Below are 19,828 nucleotides of genomic sequence, written 5' to 3'. Positions count from 1 at the left end.
CTATTCTTTGAAAACAAGAAAAAAAAATCACTCCTCTTCACAAAAAAAGCTGTATGGATCATGCAAATGTTCATGGAAGGCTTGCACTGTGCCATGCCTTCCAAGGGGAAGACGGCTGAGACATGGCTCAGGAAAGCCTCACCATCTACAGCAGGTGGCAGTGGAGACAGAGTGGTACAGTCCTGGCTGGCAAGTGCTGATGCTGGGAAGTAGATTCAGAATGTTTGGCATCACAGACAAGAGAGAAACTAAATTTAAAAACCTCAGGTGACAAGTTTGGAAAATTAAAATAACTAAAGTTATTTTAGTTTGCCCTTCCTGCACACAGGAAGAGAAAGGGAAAAAAAAAAAGCAACCGACACATATAAATTACTCTCAGTTTTGCCTTCCTAACCCGGTTGTGGCCTTTATGTGGTCCAGTTGGAGAATTTGGATTTTGTCTGTAGATAGATAGCATGATAATTTTGTCCTGGTGTGGAGCAGGTTCTGAAGTACCTCGTAAAGCAGGGGTGGAAATGTCCGGCCCGCGGGCCATATCATTTGGTCTGTCCCTGGCAAGGCAACCCAGGCGGGACTTGAAATTCAGTAAATCTAGGATCTTTTTTCATAGCAACATAATTTTTGTTAACAATTTTGTATGGCCCTCGTATGATGTTATAAATATCCAGATGGCCCTTGGCAGAAAAAAGTTCCCCACCCCTGTCATAAAGCATCGTTGAACTAATGTCCATCTGGGAACAAGGCATCGCAGCTGCATAGAGAGGCTCAAAACTGGCATAAAAGGACCTTGGAAATACACCATTTAAGTGATGCTTGTAGTCATTGATTCTAATATACTTACTTTGTCAAATACTCATACAGCTTTCATATTGTGATCAGTAAATGTTGGATCACATACAGTTTAAAAGTTAGAGTTAAGCAAATGTCATTTTAAATGACACATTTAATTGAAGGCAGGCACTAACCATTCTAAGGTACTTAAGTAGATAAAGTTACTAAATAACTTGTGTCCAATGATAACATTCTTCAGCTGCTCTTGATTGATTTAATATGGATTGCCTTACTCTGAGAAAACCCGATTCTCCAGGAAATAATATTTTCCGTTATACCTGTGTAGTCTCTACTTAAGTGTGCGTTACTTGCTGGTTTCAATGCCAGGCATAGCTGCTTGTGGTGTTTCTGTCTTGTGCCTTTGGCATCTTCATGGTGTGAACCGGAGCTATGCCATCTGTAGTTGAGTGAGATGATTAAAAAAGGGGAGTGAAATGATTCATCAGAAAATTTCAGCACAGATTCTTAAGGAACGATAAGATAACCCTAGAAACATTTTTATTTGGTGTCATATGCTAGTGGGTAGTGACAGAAAAAAAGGAAGGTACAACTTGTTTTTTAACATTTTGCTATTTTGAAATTGGAGAGGTACTATGCTAGAAAGGAATAATGAATTGCGTAAGGTGTTAATTAGCAGGGTTCTGCAGATGAATGAATAATTTTTTTCTCTCTGACTATAAGTTGGAGCCAGTGAGGTTCACAGTGCAAAACCCAGTGTTTTCAGGTTAGAATGGCCATTTAATTTCCAAGTGGCTATTTGTGAATGACAACACTCTTAATGCTGAGGTGTTTCCTCAGCAGAAGGATCACTTCCTGGACTCCCCAATAAGTCTGTGGGGCCTAGATAAGCCATTTCTGAAAGCTGCGGAGTTTAATGTGGCGAGGCATCTTTGAACCTGAATGTGTTGCGTTTCAGGGGACTCTTTCAGGTTCCATTGGAGACTTGCCTAAAACACGGTATCTTTTTTTCTTTGTTTCCTTTTCAGAAAGAAGACATAGCTCAGCCAGCAAGCCTTCTTTGGCCGTTCCTCCCACGTCAGTATTCTCCTTCTTCCCTTCTCTGTCCAAAAGCAAAGGCGGCAATGCCAGTGGAAGCAGCCGCTCTGCCAGCGGCGGTGTTCTCAGCGCATCCTCATTAAGTTCCAAGCTGTTGAAATCGCCCAAAGAGAAACTGCAGCTCAGGGGGAACACCAGGCCAATGCATCCCATTCAGCAGAGTAGAGTCCCCCAGGCTAGAATGTGAGTATGGCAGCGAGGTCCTGATGCTTACTTGATGCAGGTGGAACTGTGCACACGGTTCTTCGAGGGTAGGGTAGCTGGGCATCCTGGGAAAGGGAGCCCACGTGGGGAAAATTCAGATACATGTTATTTCTTTTTGTTTATTATATCATGGGCAACTTAGTAGTAATAGCATTAATTACAAGGTGAATAATACTCGCTCATTGCTCTTTATTGTGTGCCACCTATTGAAATTCACACCCACCCTCTGAGAGAGGTATTGTGTTAGCCCCCTTTCCCAGGTAAGAAGAAGGGGGGGCAGTGGAGGTGGTGGAGCTGTAGCCGAGGAGCCCTCGTTCACATACTGGGCTCGCATCCCAACTCTGTCACTTCCTGGCTGTGTGGCCTTGGACATGGCACTGTTTTTCTCGGGAGCCCAAAAATAACAATTATTGTGCAGGGTTATCAGGAGCAATAGGATTAATATATTAGAACCAGGCACCTGGCATAATGTCTGGCCCACAGGAGAGAGTAAATACATGGCTTCTGGGCTTCTGCTGCTGCTGTTGGTAATAGTAGGAACCAAAGGGGGGAGAGATTCCCAGGTGCCGTGTGCGGATTTCCGGGACCTGCCGAGCAAATAGGGAAGTGGTGCTTCCTCCCAAAGCCCTGGGCTTACATCGGAGCGCCCCGGCGATGAGGGAAGACGGGGCAAGCTCACCCAGCCAGGCGAGGCGTGGGCAAGTTTCCACAGTGGAGCTGAAGGTTGGCAGGCTCCCTGTGGTCACGTGAGGAGCAGCCGGGCGCTCCCACAGAACACATCTTGCCTGGTCGTGGCATCCCTCAGCCTTGGTGCGGGTGGTTTTCCTTGGCCTGCCTCCCGTTGGAGGGCGTGCCACATGTCAGTCCCAAGGTCTGATAACCTGGCTAATCTTGGGGCAGCGTCCAGCACCTGCTGCTGCTCAAGGGCTTGCCAGCTGGGAGCGGCCATGGCACCTCGCAGTGTCTGCTGTCAGGCTCTCTCAGGTACAGCTGTTTGGGGCTGTTTGTCCTGGTTGCTAAGCCCCCGGCCTTTGCTCATCTGTCAGAAGTGCAAGTGCAGCAAGCTTGGCTTTCGTGGCTAGAGCTGTCTGAGAGCAGAGAAATGTCAGTGCAGCGTGTAGTCCCTCACAGCCTACAGCTGTTGGGGCACGGACTCCACCGCTGTTTATCAGACCTCGTCAGCCACTTCTTCCCGTGGAGCTGGGCTTTCGGGCGACCTGCACAGCTGTTAGCTTCATACCAACATTTGCTACCCAAATTATCATGTCAGTAAGATGCCAGGAGAAATCAGTTATTTGTTAGTGGCACAGTTCAGTGCTCAGCAGCTGTGTGCCAGACACGTACAGTTCAAGCTCCTACATTAGAAACCATTTTCAGTGACTGGAGACTTATCACTTGAGTGACACATCTCTTACTAATTAAATAGTGGTCTTGCTCATTGACACAAGTCAAGAGCTTCTTTTTGTAAATTCCTTAGTGACACTTCTTGGAAATATTCTTTAATTCCAATGTTGTTTTTTTCTGCTCACTCAGTTTCCTTTGTTTTGATGGATCCTTTTTTTTTTCTTTCTTTTTTAATTTTTTTCCTTTTTGGGGTCCTTTCTTAAAAATGACATTTCTCAGAGACATTCTCTACATGCCCTGCAAATATTCTTTGGTCCTTTTCATATTTTGCTTCTTGCAGAAGTTGCACTGGGTACCAGAGTAAGGGTACCCTAGATCTGCCCTGGCTCTGGGGCAAGGGGTCCTGGAATGATGAAAGAGCAGGTACATGCGCTGGTCACAGGAGCTGTGTGCCTCACCAGAGGGCTTGTAGCCTGAGTCGGTGGTAACCTTCCTGAGGTTTCTGCACAGTCCTAGCACATGCCCACCAGGTGCCTCAGGGAGCCTCGTTGTGTGCAGTGCCCTGGTATATCAGGCTTTCCCTCCCCCCTCTGGCTCACCGTTTACCTGCGGCTCTGGGCACTGAGGTACTGGCGTTCTCGCTTCCCCTACCACAGCATGACGCCCTCTGTCAAAATGGAAAAGATTCATCCGAAGATGGATGGTACACTACTGAAATCTGCGGCGGGGCCAACCTGTCCTGCTACTGTGAGTTCCTCAGTCAAGCCTGGCCTTAACTGCCCCTCAATACCAAAGCCAACCTTGCCTTCACCTGGACAGATGTTGAATGGCAAAGGGCTTCCTGCACCGCCCACTCTGGAAAAGAAGTCTGAAGATAATTCCAATAACAAGAAATTTTTAAATAAGAGATTATCAGGTAATTTCACATTTTCTCTTAATGTTTCTCTGTCTCAATTGGCCATAAGGGAGCAAATGTACTGCTGTCTGTAAGTCCTCTTTTTAACACTGGTCAGCTTCAGCTTTAGGAGGAATTTCCGTAAGCAGTGTGCTTGGCCTCCTCGAGGTTGGGTTGAAGTGCATGTGTGTAGCTGATGTGAAAGCAGCTTTGGAGTGGCTTGTTTCTGAGTGGAATAATGCGGTAGCGCGGACTCAAGCAGTCTGTCTCCTGTCATCTAGTGGCAACAGTCCTCACTCTTCGTGATGTCACTGCTTCTTTGTAGTGCTCACACATTGGGTATTGTATAATTATTGATTATGTAGATTTTATCCGAGTTATATATAATTTATTTGTTTTGAGATTTCTCCTGTTTTCTTGTTTACAAAATAAGAGAAGGGAGTGTTTGGTGAGCCCATTGTAATTTCTGTGTGCTTTTATTGACAGAAAGAGAGTTTGACCCTGACATACACTGTGGGGTAATCGATCTCGACACCAAGAAGCCCTGCACCCGGTCTTTGACATGCAAGGTAGGTGGCCTCCTGGGCCCAGCTGGCCACTCTGGAAAGTATGGGGCGTGGGCAGGCGAGCACTACTCCCAGGTCTGTAGCCAGAGGGGGTCTGACCTGGGCGCTGCTCTGAATTATAAATGAGGAGTAACTTGCTTTCCTGAGAAAGCCTCAGGTTCAGAAAATGTGAAGTTGTTATAAACTGCAGTCTTCAGAGAGCTTTGTGTCCAGTGAGCCGTGCTGGTCCAGAGAAACAGAACGCTTTCCTGATCAGTCTGTTATTTTCAGAGGCTTTTCACATTTCAGAGAACTTTAATGTGAGCGGCTACATGTTACTCTTTAAATTATACTGACTTAGAGCAAGCCCAGAAATTTCATTTGCATAATTATTCTTTCTTTTAATTAAATCTTTATTGTTCAGATTATTACATTTGTTCCTCTTTTTTTCCCCCCCATAACTCCCCTCCTCCCAGTTCCCGCCCCACCCTCCGCCCTCACTCCCCACCCACTGTCCTCATCCATAGGTGCACGATTTTTGTCCAGTCTCTTCCCACATCTCCCACACCCCTTTCCCCCCGAAGAATAGTCAGTCCATTCCCTTTCTATGTCCCTGATTCTATTATAATCAACAGTTCATTCTGTTCATCAGATTATTTATTCACTTGATTCTTAGATTCACTTGTTGATAGATGCATATTTGTTGTTCATAATTTGTATCTTTACCTTTTTCTTCCTCTTCCTCTTCTTAAAGGATACCTTTCAGCATTTCATATAATCCTGGTTTGGTGGTGATGAACTCCTTTAGCTTTTCCTTATCTGTGAAGCTCTTTATCTGACCTTCAATTCTGAATGATAGCTTTGCTGGATAAAGTAATCTTGGTTGTAGGTTCTTGGTATTCATCAGTCTGAATATTTCTTGCCATTCCCTTCTGGCCTGCAAAGTTTCTGTTGAGAAATCAGCTGACAGTCGTATGGGTATTCCCTTGTAGGTAACTGGGTTTCTTTCTCTTCCTGCTTTTAAGATTCTCTCTTTGTCTTTTGCTCTTGGCATTTTAATTATGATGTGTCTTGGTGTGGTCCTCTTTGGATTCCTTTTGTTTGGGGTTCTCTGCGCTTCCTGGACCTGTAAGTCTCTTTCTTTCACCAGGTGGGGGAAGTTTTCTGTCATTATTTCTTCAAATAGGTTTTCAATATCTTGGTCTCTCTCATCTTCTGGCACCCCTATAATTCTGATGTTGGTACGCTTGAAGCTGTCCCAGAGGCTCCTTACACTATCCTCGCATTTTTGGATTCTTTTTTCATTTTGCTTTTCCCGTTGGGTGTTTTTTGCTTCCTCGCATTTCAAATCATTGACTTGATTCTTGCGCTCCTCTGGTCTGCTGTCGGGAGTCTGTATAATATTCGTGGTTTCAGTCCGTGTATGCTTAATTTCTAGTTGGTTCCCCAATATAACATCGAGTGTCTCATTAGTTTTCTTGTAGATCTCATTAAGTTTATCGGCGGCTTCTAAACAGTTCTTGAGAGACCTTAAAAGTGTGGTTCTGAACTCAATATCCTCCATTGACAATTTTGTCCTGTTTCTTTGTCTCCGCATTTTGTTATGCTTCCTTGGTGCACCCCCTAGTGGTCTTTGTTCGCAGTCTTATAGTTAAACCTTGATTGTTGTAGCTAATCCCAGGGAGGGTTTGACCTCCAGGCCAAGTGGCTATGAGAATCAGCTGTGTCAGCAGTGAGAGAACTTCTGTCCTCTAGGGAGGTGCTAATCTAGCCTTTGCCTGAGGCTATCGGGCAAATGGTTCTGCGCTGGGCTTGGGCGGGGCGGGTCGCACAGGATCAACAGGGTGGGCCAGAGAGAGCAGTTATGGCGGCTCTCAGTCCTGTCCCCAGGGGCTCTGCCTCTCTGAGTCCCAGAACCCGCTGCAAAGCTCGGAGAGAAAGCTGCACTCGCTCTGACCAAAGCCAGACAGTCCCGCTTCTCCCATTTGAGTCTGGGTCCCTAAAGACTCGCCTGTATCTGGAGCTCAGAGTCTGCGACTCCCTCCCGATTGAAAACGCCAACCGCGCCCTCCGTCGCCAGCCCGCTCCGCGCACTCCGCACCTCAGAATTTGACTTCAGCACTGCGCCTCCTCTGAGTGTCCGTATGCGTTTCTCTTTCCTCCTAGTTGTAGGACTTCCACTCAGCCAGCGTTCCTGTGGTTCTGGGTGATGTCCCTTCCGTCTTTTAGTTTTACTTTTGAAGTAGTTGTTCAAAGCAGCAAACTCCGGCGTTAACCTATGCCGCCATCTTGGTTCTCCCCTGCATAATTATTCTTACAATCTTTCTGTAAACTGTGGTTCTTGCATTTTAAAGATACACTTTAATATTTAGTGACTTTTAGATATCTTTGTTGTTCTAGTTGTTGTTGTTTTAAATACTAGGTAACATACGATCTAATTTATATGTAAGCTAAGAAAATGTAGTGATCCTCCTTCCTGTCCAGACGTTTTCTTTTAAAACGCCAGTTTGCTGATGAGAAGGCATGCTGCTGTACAAGGGTTGCTGGTGTAGGGGGACTCCACACAGCAGTGGACCTGCTACATAAAAAACATGTGCGACTATTTGCATTTCCCTGGAGAGTGTCCCCAACTACCCTTCAGAAAAAGTCAAGAAGTATTAAGAATCGCTGCTTTGAAGTATATAATTTAAAGCCCCTTGTTTGGAGGAGGGGTTGAAAATGATTAAAAAAAATATTAGTCTTGTTTTCTAAAAGTTAATAAAATTGTTGGGGTATTATTTTAAACTAGAGGCCTGATGCACAAAATTCGTGCAAGGGGCTTGGCCCTTGCAGCCCCAGCTGCCCGGCAGTCCTGCCCACTGGTCATTTTGCTGTCTGGTCTAATTAGCATATTAGCTCTTTATTACATAGGATGTTACCAAAGATTGTGTTTGAATAAAGGATTTCAGGTTCCACTGAATCCATAAACAGTGGAGGAATGTTATAATTTCCCCAAAATGGGAAATGTTACTCCTAAATGGTTCTTATTTCAATTTCTGATTTAATTTTAGTATATATATATATATATGTTGATTTCAGAGAGGAAGGGAGAGGGAAAGAGAGAAACATCAGTGATGGAGAGAATCATTGATCGGCTGCCTCCTGCACACCCCCTACTGGGGATTGAGCCCACAACCTGGGCATGTGCCCTTGACCAGAATTGAACCCAGGACCCTTCAGTCGCAGGCCAACTCTCTATCCACTGAGCCAAACCAGCTAGGGCTAATTTTTAGTATTTAATTTAAATATCTAATTTAACTTATTGTAGATTTTTATCTTACAACAATAGTTCTGATATTTTGTGGATAGGAATTGGTTAACGGCACCTTTAAATAATATCTAATTTTTTAAGAATCACAAATCCTCATCCCTGAAGGAAAAAATATATAAACACATGTATATTCTGAATTTTGCATTCTGTTTTCGGAGTTGTTAGACATTCCCACTGCAGGCCCACCCCTGAATCTGTAGGCTAAAACTCCTAGCTCAGAACAAATTGGGTATGTAATATTAATTGAATGCGCACAGTGGTGTGTTGTTCTCTGAAGAGCCACTTGAGCGCTCAGTAGGATTCTGCTCCTTTCAGCTGCCCCTGAGGAGCTTGTGAGAGCTTGCCCCAGCCCTGCTCCATATCATCGCCACGAATCGCCATCCTCTTTGCTTCCTTCGTGCCTACCTTCCTCTCAGTGACAGATTTCTCAGGGTTACGACAACCCTGGGCAGTGAAGGATGCCTGCTCTACCCAACATGTTCTTTTAATCATCTCTGAGGCATGCTGTGAACCAAAAGCTCTATCAGCTCACAGTCTGCCTTTTTCTGACCTTATTGATGTGGATCCTGCATTTGTCTCCCATGTTCCTTTTTAAGCCATGTGTGTTCTCCCTGTGTTCTGTTAAGGGTGTCCTTCCCGACTGGCATGGTGCTGATCCTATAATAACATTAAGAGACATCTTCGGCCCTGGCCCGTCATGAGTGCAGCATAGAGCGGGCAGGAACGCAGCGTCTGGGCAGGCCTGCCCTTCCTTCCTTCCTGCGCTCTGTCTGCCGGTGCTTCGCCTTTGGCTGCCTCAGGGCCTGGATCTATTCAGCTGGTGGGCTCACCATGCTGAGTGCCTCCCTGTGTGCTCCCCACCTTGCCGCCAGGTCTCTCCTGTTGGGGACTTAGAACATTATTCATTCTCTGCTGTCAGGGCACCTGCTGCTTCAACTCCTGTCGCTCGTTCCCTGTTGTCTGCCTGCCACCCTCGCTGTCCCCTCCTCGCTTCCTCATCTGTCCAGTGTCCTGTGTAAATGTCCTCTTTGCCTTTCATGCGAATAGATTTTGAGTTCGCTAGCCAGAGGATACCAGAGTTTTATAAAACCAAGGCTTATTCCTACCCTCATGGGGCTTGCAGTCTAATGAGAGAGATGGAGATTAATCTGATAATCGCTCACATAAGTGTCAAGTTACCAATGATGAGTAAAAAATGGAAGGAGGGCTGTGTCATAACAACCTTCAGTGGGGAGGTTGGGCCAGGCGAGCCTCCTTTGCTACAGGATCATGGGGCTGAAATCCCTATGACTTATGTGGGCAAAGAGTGGTGAGAGAGACAGAGGAAACAGCATGTGTAATGGCTATTTTTTGATACCAAAAAAGCAGGGGCTTGGGTGTTCGAGTGTACATAGCCCAAAAGCCTGGCTCATGGTCAGTCTTCACCCTGGGAACCCTAGGCAGCTCCCAAAGGATTCTGCTGGGGCTGGGGCCTCAGATGTGTGTTGGAAGGTTCCTCAGCACTCAGCAGAAGTCCTCTTTACTCATCATCTCAGCTGACGTTCTTAACCTGGCTTTTCTGTGTTACATACCAGGGGACATTCAGCGATGAGGAGAGGCTTCTACATCTGGCTGGAATGACAGGCGTGCGTGTCAGTGACAATATGTATTCCTTTGTTCATTCGACACATGTTAGAGGGCCTTCATTTTTATATACTTTATGTTTGAAGTATTTATTGAGGGCCAGGTACTGTCCTAGGTGCTGGTACAGTGCTGAACAGAGCAGGGCCTGTCTTTAATCAGGGTACTTTCTTGGAGATATATTACACACTAAAGAAAATTAAGTCAAAATTTAAGAAGAAACTAAGCACATTTATCTACTTGCCATACACAGTTTTGGGGCATACACAGTTTTCAGTGTATCTGAGGAGGAGGTAGGTTATATTATTGAATTTCAAAAGGACCGTAGAAGCCTGATTCCTCTTAAACTCCTTGAATTGTAGCAAACATGTAGACCGGTAGATCAACACATTTATATAATGTGTAGAGCTGTGAACACACACGAAGTATCATTTGCAGTATTTTGTAACGAGACAGAAGGAACTATGTGGGTGAATTTACTGATCCTCGGGATTCACTCTGCTCTGTGTCTCTTCTCCTGTCAGCCTAATAAGACTGTACTCCGTCTCAGTCGCCCATCTCCAGGGTCCTCTGAGCCACTTTCTCTTTACATGGCACCTTCCTGGCAATAGAGAAACAATTGTGCTATTTTTACTCTCTGACACTTACTAAAAGAGGACTTTATGATAGACTAGAGGACCGGTGCACAAAATTCATGCACGGGATGGGGGCGTTCTCCTCAGCCCAGCCTGCGCCCTCTCCAATCCGGGACCCCTTGGGGGATGTCCAACTGCAGGGATCGGGCCTAAATCGGCAGTTGGACATCCCCCTCACAATCCTGAACCGCTGGCTCCTAATTGCTCACCTGCCTGCCTGGTCACTCCTAACTGCCCCCCTCACCCCCTGCTGACCTGATCGCCCCTTACTGCCTCCGCGTGCGGGCCTGATCGCTCCTTACCCTCTCTCCTGCCAGCCTGGCCACCCCTAACTGCCCCCCAGGGCCAGCCAGGTTGCCCCTGGCTGCCTCCTCCCTGCTGGCCTGGTTGCTCCTAACTGTCCCCCCAGCTGGCCTGGTCACCCCTCACTGCCCCCCCGCCAGCCTAATTGCCCCCTGCTGGCCTGGTCACCCCAACTTTCCCCGCTGCCAGCCTGGTCGCCCCTCACGATCCCCCTGCCGGACTGGTCGTCCCACACAGCCTGCTTGTTCAGTCCTTTGGTCATCCCTCACTAATCCCCCTGCCGGTCTGGTTGTAGGCAGCCATCTTGTGAGGGTGTGAGGGTTAATTTGCATATTACCTCTTTATTATATGGGATTATGGAATAATTGTTTCTTCCCTTTTAACATTTAAAACTCTAAATGGCCCAAAGAGGGATTTTTCTAATGGAGTTGGTAAGAGTCCCAGTAAAGGAATTGTTACTGTCACACCTGCTGCTATCTGCTGTTTGCTGCTGAGTGGCACAGTGAACATCCCTTCCTTCTTGTGGTGGAAATGACATCACTAAAGTCTCATCCATGTGGAGCTTGGAATATGTGCCTCTCTTCTAGCTAAAGAGAAAAGATCGTGCCTAGCTGGTGTATAGCTCAGTGGTTGAGCATCGACCTATGAACCAGGAGGCCATGGTTTGATTCCCAGTCATAGCACATGCCCAGTTGCAGGCTTGATCCACATTGCGGGGTGTGTAGGAGGCAGCCAATCAATGATTCTCTCTCATCATTGAAGTTTCTATTTCTCTCTCCCTCTCCTTTCCTCTCTGAAATCAATAAAAATATATTTTAAAGACAAAACATCAGCTTATCAAATGCTGAGCAGCCTTTGACTATGCTAATGTTCCAGATTGCTTTTTTCCTGGGAATGATGTTTTTGGATATATGATAGAAAAATATTCTTACTGAGGTACCTCAGTTTCTATATTCTTTTGGTCTGCAGACACATTCCTTAACCCAACGGAGGGCTGTCCAGGGTAGAAGAAAACGATTTGATGTGTTATTAGCCGAGCACAAAAACAAAACCAGGGAAAAGGAATTGATTCGCCATCTGGACTCTCAGCAATCAACACAGCCTCTCAGGGACCCGCATCTCGCCCCTTCTAGAACTTCACAGGAGCCACACCAAAACTCTCATGGAGTGATTCCTTCTGAATCAAAGCCTTTCATAGCTAGTAAACCTAAACCTCACACCCCCAGTCTTCCAAGGTAAGCCAAGTTTCCATCTCTTCCTTCCTCCTTCCAAGAACAGACTTGGAGACCTTGTAAGCCCCAGTGGGGTCATGATGTCCAGGGATGTCCATCAGGCTCACTCTCAGAAGATGAGATGGTTTTAAATTGGGTTTTACTCTAAGGGGGGAAAAAAATGTTGAGTTCATCATTGGGCTTTTCTTGGCCCAATGCAAGCAGCAGAATAAAGCTAGTATTATCTGCTCCACGCCTGCTCAGTGTTACATGTCTCTTCAGGCCACTGAGCAGGTGACACTCGGGTCCCGCCTGCAGGTTAGTGACTGGAACATTTCCCACAGCTTCGGCAGCAATGTCCCATCCATTTGTCTCGCTTCTCGCAAAGTGCAGCAGTGGGAATCCCTTGCTGGGGACATTCAGCCTCAGTTTTTTCAGCATCCATTTATCCACATGTTTTTTTCATTCATTCATATGGGGTTTTGGCCTAAACATGTATTAGGCATGTTAGCCATGCACTAAGCCATGGGTCAGAGTGTTTTACTGAGAACTTATCATACCTGGGCCTCAGAGACAGTGCTGGACTGCATGTATGTATGTCTGTGCCTGCTACTTAACCAAGTTGAAGTAAACGACTATGTGCCCAGTTTCCTGAGCGAAGGAAAGAGAATGGCACAGAGAAGGAGGCCTCCAGTGGTGGCCATGGGCAACGAGGGCTTCTGCTTAGGAATGTGCCAACCTGTTGTCATCCCCGCACTTTCACACTCACATTTCTGAGCCTTGAAGTTGTCGCACGAGGGGTGGAAGTGCCTCCCTCATGGAAACCACAGTGTGAGTTTGAGCCTACCCCCACACGGGCCCTCTGGTTTCTGAGCAACACCGTGGCCGGGCAGTTGAGGAGGCTCTCAGAGTTTGGCCAGGTCCCGCCAGGAATCCTTAGAAAGTCCTTCCTTTGGCCATCTTCTCAATGACGTTTTCCAACTAAAAAAATAAACTAAATTCTAGAACCATCAGACAGGGAGGAAAAACACATTGCTGTCTGAGTAGCAGGCTCTCAGGTCGCTTTTTCACATAAAGTAATAATGCTACCTAGTCATTTTATCACCTCCCGTCCCTCTTCGGTTATTGTAGAGCATTTTGTCATTCATTGCCTTAGTAACCCAGATCCAGGTGACATTTGAAGAGGAATCAAAGGTTCTCTTAAATTCCCTATACATTTTCGTCCCTTGGGGAGGCTAGGAGGAGAACCTGAGCCCCCACGTGGCTGTAGAAAGGAAAGCTAGTTAGAGGTCACTTGGGCTAGACCTGGCAGACCGCTGCATGTGACATCCTGCAGTTCAAGGGAGAGGATCCTGCGCTCCCGGCCACCTGCTCAGGTTTGCCCCATGCGAGGGGTGGCCCCGGCCCCCTAGATGGTTTTGGATACGTTGTTGTATCTGAATTAAGGCGGCTGATTCTCAGGCGTGTGATCTGATCAGTGCTGCACTTTCTGCTCACCAAGGCCTCCAGGCTGCCCTGCTCAGCAAGGTGGGAGTGCCCCCATTGACCCTCCTCCAGTCCATGAATCTCCACACCCTCCCCTGCCTGCCACTGAGCCAGCTTCTCGGTTATCCAGTGAGGAGGGAGAAGGCGATGACAAAGAAGAGTCTGTTGAAAAACTGGACTGTCATTATTCAGGTCATCATCCTCAGCCAGCATCTGTAAGTTTCACATCCACCCCACATGATCCTCCCCACGCAGCAGGGACGAGACACTGCAGGGGGGCGCGCCAGGGGCCTTGGCATGCCCGTACGCGTGGGATGCGGCGAAGGTGTGAGAGCAGCTCAGAACAGGGTGCCCCAGAGGTGGCATGCACGGTGTCCTGGGACGTCTCATGCTTCTCCCTTTCCATGAACTTCAGGGCCAGGCATTGTCACGCTCATGCTTCACAGCCTGTGGTGCTCAGAGTAAGCTCTCATGGCAGCTCCAGGCCTGCAGGAGAGACCCTCCCGGTGCCGCTGTCCGAGGTAGCAAGCATGGTGCCTCTGCTCTTTCTTCCAGTTTTGCACATTCGGGAGCCGGCAGATTGGAAGAGGCTATTATGTGTTTGACTCCAGGTGGAACCGGCTTCGCTGCGCCCTCAACCTCATGGTGGAGAAGCATCTGAACGCGCAGCTGTGGAAGTGAGTGCCCGTCTCACCGCCTCTGGGATGGGAGGGGGACTCCCTTTATTGCTTGTGGGACTAATTTAATGAAGATAAGTGTATCTAAATGAAAGCGTGGCCTTTGAGTAGCCCTAGAAAAAGGCCCCTCTCATTCATTCATTCACTCTTTCAGCAAATATGTCTTGTTCTGGGTGCTGGGGTTCCAGGCTCAGGTATGGAGCCCTCATTCTGGTTGGTGGAGAAACAAAAACCAATAAACAGAAACTGGAGACAGGTGATAGCTTCTCATAAGAGAGGTAACCACTCACACTGACTGAGAGCTTACTGTATGCCACGCAACGTATTAAATATATTTAATATTCACCATTTGCTTTGTCAGGTGACCTCCATTATCTCCATTTTACAGATAATGAGACAGAAACAAGGTCACACAGCAAGTTAGTGGAAGGGCCAGCATTTGGACCCAGAGGCAGTTTGGTTCCAGGCAAAGAGCTGACGTGGAAGACAGAGCAGGCCAGGCCTCAGGAAAGGCCCTCTGAAGAGGCGAGCCTTGATCCTGAACTGAGCTGGCTGGCTGAGGAATGGGATGGTAGGGAGGAGATGTGTGGGAAGTCTTGAGTCAGAATGGACTGTGATTGATTTGAGAAAGAGCAAGAAAGCGAGCCTGGTGTAAGACCAGGTCCGAGAGGCTGCAGGGCCACATGGTGCCGCCCCGGCTCCGAGGGCAGTGGCGCTGCTGCAGGTTTCAGCTGGTGGAGCTGGTGTGCTGGTCTTGTGTGGCATTTCACATGCTAGTGTTTCCCAGATGGGACTGCAGGTGGAAGGAGAGTCCACGGCCATTCCTAAAGGGCTTCTCTGGCGCTGTAGTGGGCACTGTCCATCGTTACAACCTCAAAGCAGATGGCCTTTCTAGTGTGGACCATCCCTGAAGCTCTTCTGACCTGGGAACCTTTCAGGGGAGCATCTTGGGAACCAGTGTTTGGAAAATACTGAGCTTTGTGAAAGGCAGCTGGCCAATAATCCATAGGCCCTCTCCAATTCCTGTTGGGCATCATGTACTAGTGCCTCCCTGAATGGACTCTGCCAGGACATCCATTTGCCTCCCTTAGTTTCCTAATAAAGTTGAGTGAAGCCCACAATTTATAGACCTATCTCCATGGTCATGAATAGGACTTGCATGTGTTCACTTAGAAAACCAGAGCCATGCCACTCTGCTTTCTCTTCCTGTGTGTTTTCCTGGTTCTTAGGAGATAAGAGACTCCTCTTCCTTCTTTATGACGTACCTGAAGCTCATTAAACTGTGGGTATTGTCCTCCTAAGAGTTTAGAGGGGTCTTAAGAATGTTTTATCGTCAGAATATGGACAAGTGGATTATGGGATTAGGCCAGCAGTTTGGGTGAAAGTTTCAGTTCCTAGTGGCTGTGTGGAGAGGTTTTCCTCTCTGTACTGTGAACTTCCAAAGAAGGAGGGTCATGACTTTGAGTTTGTTCTCTCTCTCCTTCTCCTCTCCCCTTCCCATCCCCACATACAAATGTTTGTTTTTAAGAGAGAGGGAGCTTTTATATATTTTAAATTTATTTTTACTTATTTCAGGGAGTGAGGGAGAGAGAGAAACATAATGATGAGAGAGAATCACTGATCGGCTGCCTCCTGCACACCCCCCACTGGGACTCAAGCCTGCAACCCAGGCATGTGCCCTGACTGGGAATAGAACCATGACCTCCTGGTTCATAGGTCGACGTTCAACCTCTGAGCCACACCATCCAGGTTAGACAAACGTTTTTATTAGTTGCTTCTATATCTTTGCAAAGTTCATTTATGCAAACAAGTCAATATGCCATATTCTTTTTTTGTTTGTACTTTATACAAATGGTAATGAATGACTTAACAGAGCTTTTAAAGAGAGAAACCAGTAATGTAATCTAGGGAGAGCCACAAACTCCCCTCCCCTACACACACACACACCATGCTTCTTCATTTCCCAGGACTTGGTCCAGCAGCAGCCTGGTCTTTAGGCCTTGCCTTTCTCAGCCACCTGGTGGCCATGAGAAGCCACTGCAGGAGCCCCTGTACTTCATTGAGAGCAGCGCTTCTCAAAGGTGCTGGGACCTTGTGGGGACACAGATCCCGATGAAGTAGGTATGGAGTGGGCCCAGGGCCTCAGCATTTGTACTGAGCTCTCAGGTAATGCCAGGCACTGTCCTCCATGAGAGTACAGGGATAGGTGAAGCTGGTTTCTCAATCTTGAGTTCATGTTGGGATCTCCTGATGTCTGGGCCCCACCCCCATGGACTTGAGAAGTACCACCAGAGCCAGAGCCACATATTTTTTAAATTGATTTTGTAGAGGGAGAGAGGAAGGGAACGAGTGGGAGAGAAACATCAGTTTTGTTGAGCCACCTATTCATGCATTCATTGGTTGACTCCTGTATGTGCCCTGACTGGGGACCAAACCCACAATCAAGATGACACTCTAACCCATTGAACCACCTGCCAAGGCCAGAGTCACACTCCTGAATGGGAGTTTTAAAGCTGCTGCAAACACTTGGAATCATTAGTTCCTTTTATTAGTAACTATAGTTTCTTAAAAGCATGTGGAAACCTTAGGCAGCGGTCTAGCCAACGTTCTCGCTTGAACGATGAGGGAACTGGTCAGCCAGGGCTGCCTATAGAGCCAGGGGCAGAGCGGTCCTGGTGCTCGCCACCCATCAGGCCACTTTCGAGGCAGCACCTCAGTGCTTACTCTGCCGTAGGGGTTTTGAAATGTTGGTGCTGTCACATTTTAAAATCAAAGCTAAAATAAAAGGGGCCTTCCTGTTTTGACTATTTAAATGACTCCTGTCCCCAAATAAATATCTTACCAGACATCATTAACACTAGATTGCCCAAGGAAGTCATTTTGACTGCTTTTTAATTTCAATGAGAAAAACAATTATGTATATAAGAACACAATGTCTTAGAATTTTGTGACTTTTTGTACAACATATAAATGCGTTTATTAATAATTGTAGTTACCTCCCCCCTCCTTCATTTCCGGTATATATATATGTGTTATACCTATATTGCCCAAAAGCAGTCATTTTGACTGCTTGGGAAATTTTAAATAATCAAATGACTCTTATTATTGAATTGAGTAAATTTCTTATATGACCAGTTCGGCTCTGTATTGAAATAACAGTTTTCATTTTTTTTCGATTACCGTCACATGATAACATACAAGTACATGATAAATTGTCGATACTTGATAAGTTGCAGTTGCTCAATAAGCTAAACTAGTACTTGTTATTCGAATCTTTATGCAGTGATACTTGTTCTAATAAGTTGTTTATTTTATTTCTTTTGCGCCCTAAATTCATGAAAGAAATGTCGAATAGAAGTGAGTTATTGGAAAAGCTAAGGAACATAAGTGAAGAGTGCTCTGATATTATTCTTTCACAATGCAGTCATTTTGACTGCTTTTGGGCAATATAGGTATATACTAAGTTTCAGTCTTTCTAGTGTTAACAGAATACACTGTTTCGGCACTGTGACTGGAAGTCCCAAGACTTGGGGCTGAAGTTCATAGCGTCGTTCAGGCCAGTAGTTCGGACCAGCAGTTATTACTTAGCTGTTGCTACCTTCCTCACTTGTTAATTCTCTCGGCGTTCAGAGCCTTCTGTGTTCCCGGCACTGTGCTGGCTCTTCTGTCAGCGGTGAGTAAGCTGTGGGTGGCTCCGTCTGCAGAGGGTCCAACAGTGATAGGCAGTTACACAGTGGAGCCAGAGTCCAGGACAGAGCAGTGGGAGTCCCTGGATGGCAGGGTGGGTTTCCTAAGAAAGTGTTGGTGGACTGAAACGAAAGGCGGAACAGCAGTTGGGGTAACAGTGTTCTGGGCAGGAGATATGGGAGTCTCACGTCGTGGCCTATTTTCGGAACAATCGACAGCTGGAATCAGGGCTGGGGGTGGGGGCACGGTATGAAGCTGGGCGGTAGCAGCTGGGAGGCACACGGGACCTGCGAGCCCCGGGGACAGCATTAAGGAGCCGAGGGAAAGGAGTGAGCCTCTGGCAGCAGCGTGCCTCTCAGCCCCAGCGATGCAGCGGTGATGTCTGGAAGTGTCCGGGAGGGGCCACGCTGACCAGGACTCCCTGTCCTCTCCTTTCTGCAGGAAAATCCCACCAGTGCCCAGTACCACCTCACCCGTCTCCACCCGTGTTCCTCACCGGACAAACTCAGTGCCCACATCCCAGTGTGGGGTCAGCTGTCTGGCAGCAGCCACCATGTCTACATCCCCAGCCCTGCTCTCCTCCACCTGCATCTCCCCAAACAGCAAATCGGTACCAGCTCACGGCACCACACTAAATGCACAGCCTGCCGCCTCCGGGGCCATGGACCCCGTGTGCAGTATGCAGTCCAGACAAGTGTCCTCGTCCTCATCCCCGTCCACGCCCTCTGGCCTCTCCTCGGTGCCCTCCTCCCCTCTCTCCAGGAAACCTCAGAAGCTGAAGTCCAGCAAGTCTTCAAGGCCCAAGGAGTCTTCTGGGAGCAGCACTGACTGTCACCCCAGTGGCAGCCGGACCAGCGGCACCTCAGGGAAGAAGCGCAAAGCTGGTTCCCCACCGTTAGTTCACTCTGCCTCCGCCGCCGCCGCCGCTGCCTCTTCGTCTCATTCCATGGAGTCTTTTAGGAAGAACTGTGTGGCCCACTTGGGGCCGCCCTACCCCTGCACAGTAACATCTGCCCCTGGCATCGGCCTCAACTGCGTGACGAATAAAGCGAACTCGGTGAGTGTCCGGCATGAGCAGTCAGGGCGGGGCGCCCCCGGAGGGAGCCCTGCCGAGTCCATCAAGAGGATGAGTGTGATGGTGAACAGCGGCGACGCCACGCTTTCCCTCGGCCCGTTCATCCACCAGTCCAGCGAGCTGCCCGTCAATTCCCACGGCGCCTACTCACACCCGCACACTCCTCTGGACAAACTCATAGGAAAGAAAAGGAAGTGCCCGCCTGGCTCGAGCGGTGTCAGCAGCAGCAGCAGCAGCAAACCCACTAAGGTTGCCAAATTGCCAGCCATGAACAATGTCCACGTGAAACACACAGGCGCCAGCCCAGGGGCACCAGGACTGACGAGCAGCTCCTTCCTTCATCAGGTAGGAAGCGGGCTGGGAGCCATCCTCTCCCTTGACATCTTTCTCCAGCATGGGCATCTGTGTGATTGGGTTGGGTGGTTTGCCTATAAATAGAATGTCTAGCTTTCTGGTATCTTTTAAGAAAAGGAAAAATTGTGGCCATAGAAAGGTAAAACAGGCTTTTCTTTGCCAAAATTTCTGATGACCTGGACGCTGGTCCTGGGACAGAAAGCCTCGGCAATGCATTTCAGCAGATAGGGCCATGGAAACCGTCCTGTGTGACAGCAAGATCCCTCCCCCAGCCAGCGAGCGGAGTGCGGGGAGGGCAGGCCGCGGGGTCGCTGTTCAGGAAGGAGGCAGGCTATTTCCTGGAGAGCAGTTCCTAGTGTGCTCCTCGGAAGGAAGCTGGGCTGACATCAAACTGACCTAGAAAGGGATGATCTAAATTTTAAAAAGAAAGCATTTAATATTTTTCCATCAGAGAATTTTACATTTTCTGGTTTAACACTCTGTATATTTTCCCCTTCCAGTTTTCCAGGGAGGCAGAAAAAACAACATAAGTATGAGATTAGCAAGGAGACAACGCTCCTAAATTCATAAGTTAAAAAGAAATCTGACAATGGTGG

At 47.6% G+C, this 19,828-nt stretch overlaps 1 protein-coding gene across 10 annotated transcripts in view; it reads left to right on the top strand.

The window, feature by feature from the left end:
- ATXN7 (ataxin 7) overlaps window positions 1–19,828 on the top strand; it is a 164,242-nt gene that overhangs the window by 141,900 nt on the left and 2,514 nt on the right. For 9 of the 10 annotated variants that reach the window (XM_059663070.1, XM_059663066.1, XM_059663067.1 and 6 more), the window contains 7 exons: window positions 1,818–2,070; window positions 4,062–4,351; window positions 4,817–4,899; window positions 11,713–11,978; window positions 13,456–13,654; window positions 13,995–14,116; window positions 18,245–19,223. In XM_059663070.1, the coding sequence (XP_059519053.1) occupies window positions 1,818–2,070; window positions 4,062–4,351; window positions 4,817–4,899; window positions 11,713–11,978; window positions 13,456–13,654; window positions 13,995–14,116; window positions 18,245–19,223 (2,192 nt within the window). The remainder of the gene's footprint in view (window positions 1–1,817; window positions 2,071–4,061; window positions 4,352–4,816; window positions 4,900–11,712; window positions 11,979–13,455; window positions 13,655–13,994; window positions 14,117–18,244; window positions 19,224–19,828) is intronic. The other variant, XM_059663065.1, reaches the window with a different exon arrangement.

This window comes from Myotis daubentonii, chromosome 14 (assembly GCF_963259705.1).
Source record: "Myotis daubentonii chromosome 14, mMyoDau2.1, whole genome shotgun sequence".
Lineage (NCBI taxonomy): Eukaryota > Metazoa > Chordata > Mammalia > Chiroptera > Vespertilionidae > Myotis > Myotis daubentonii.
The sequence above is the reverse complement of the archived record's forward strand: the minus strand, read 5'-3'. Positions and strand labels throughout refer to the sequence as shown.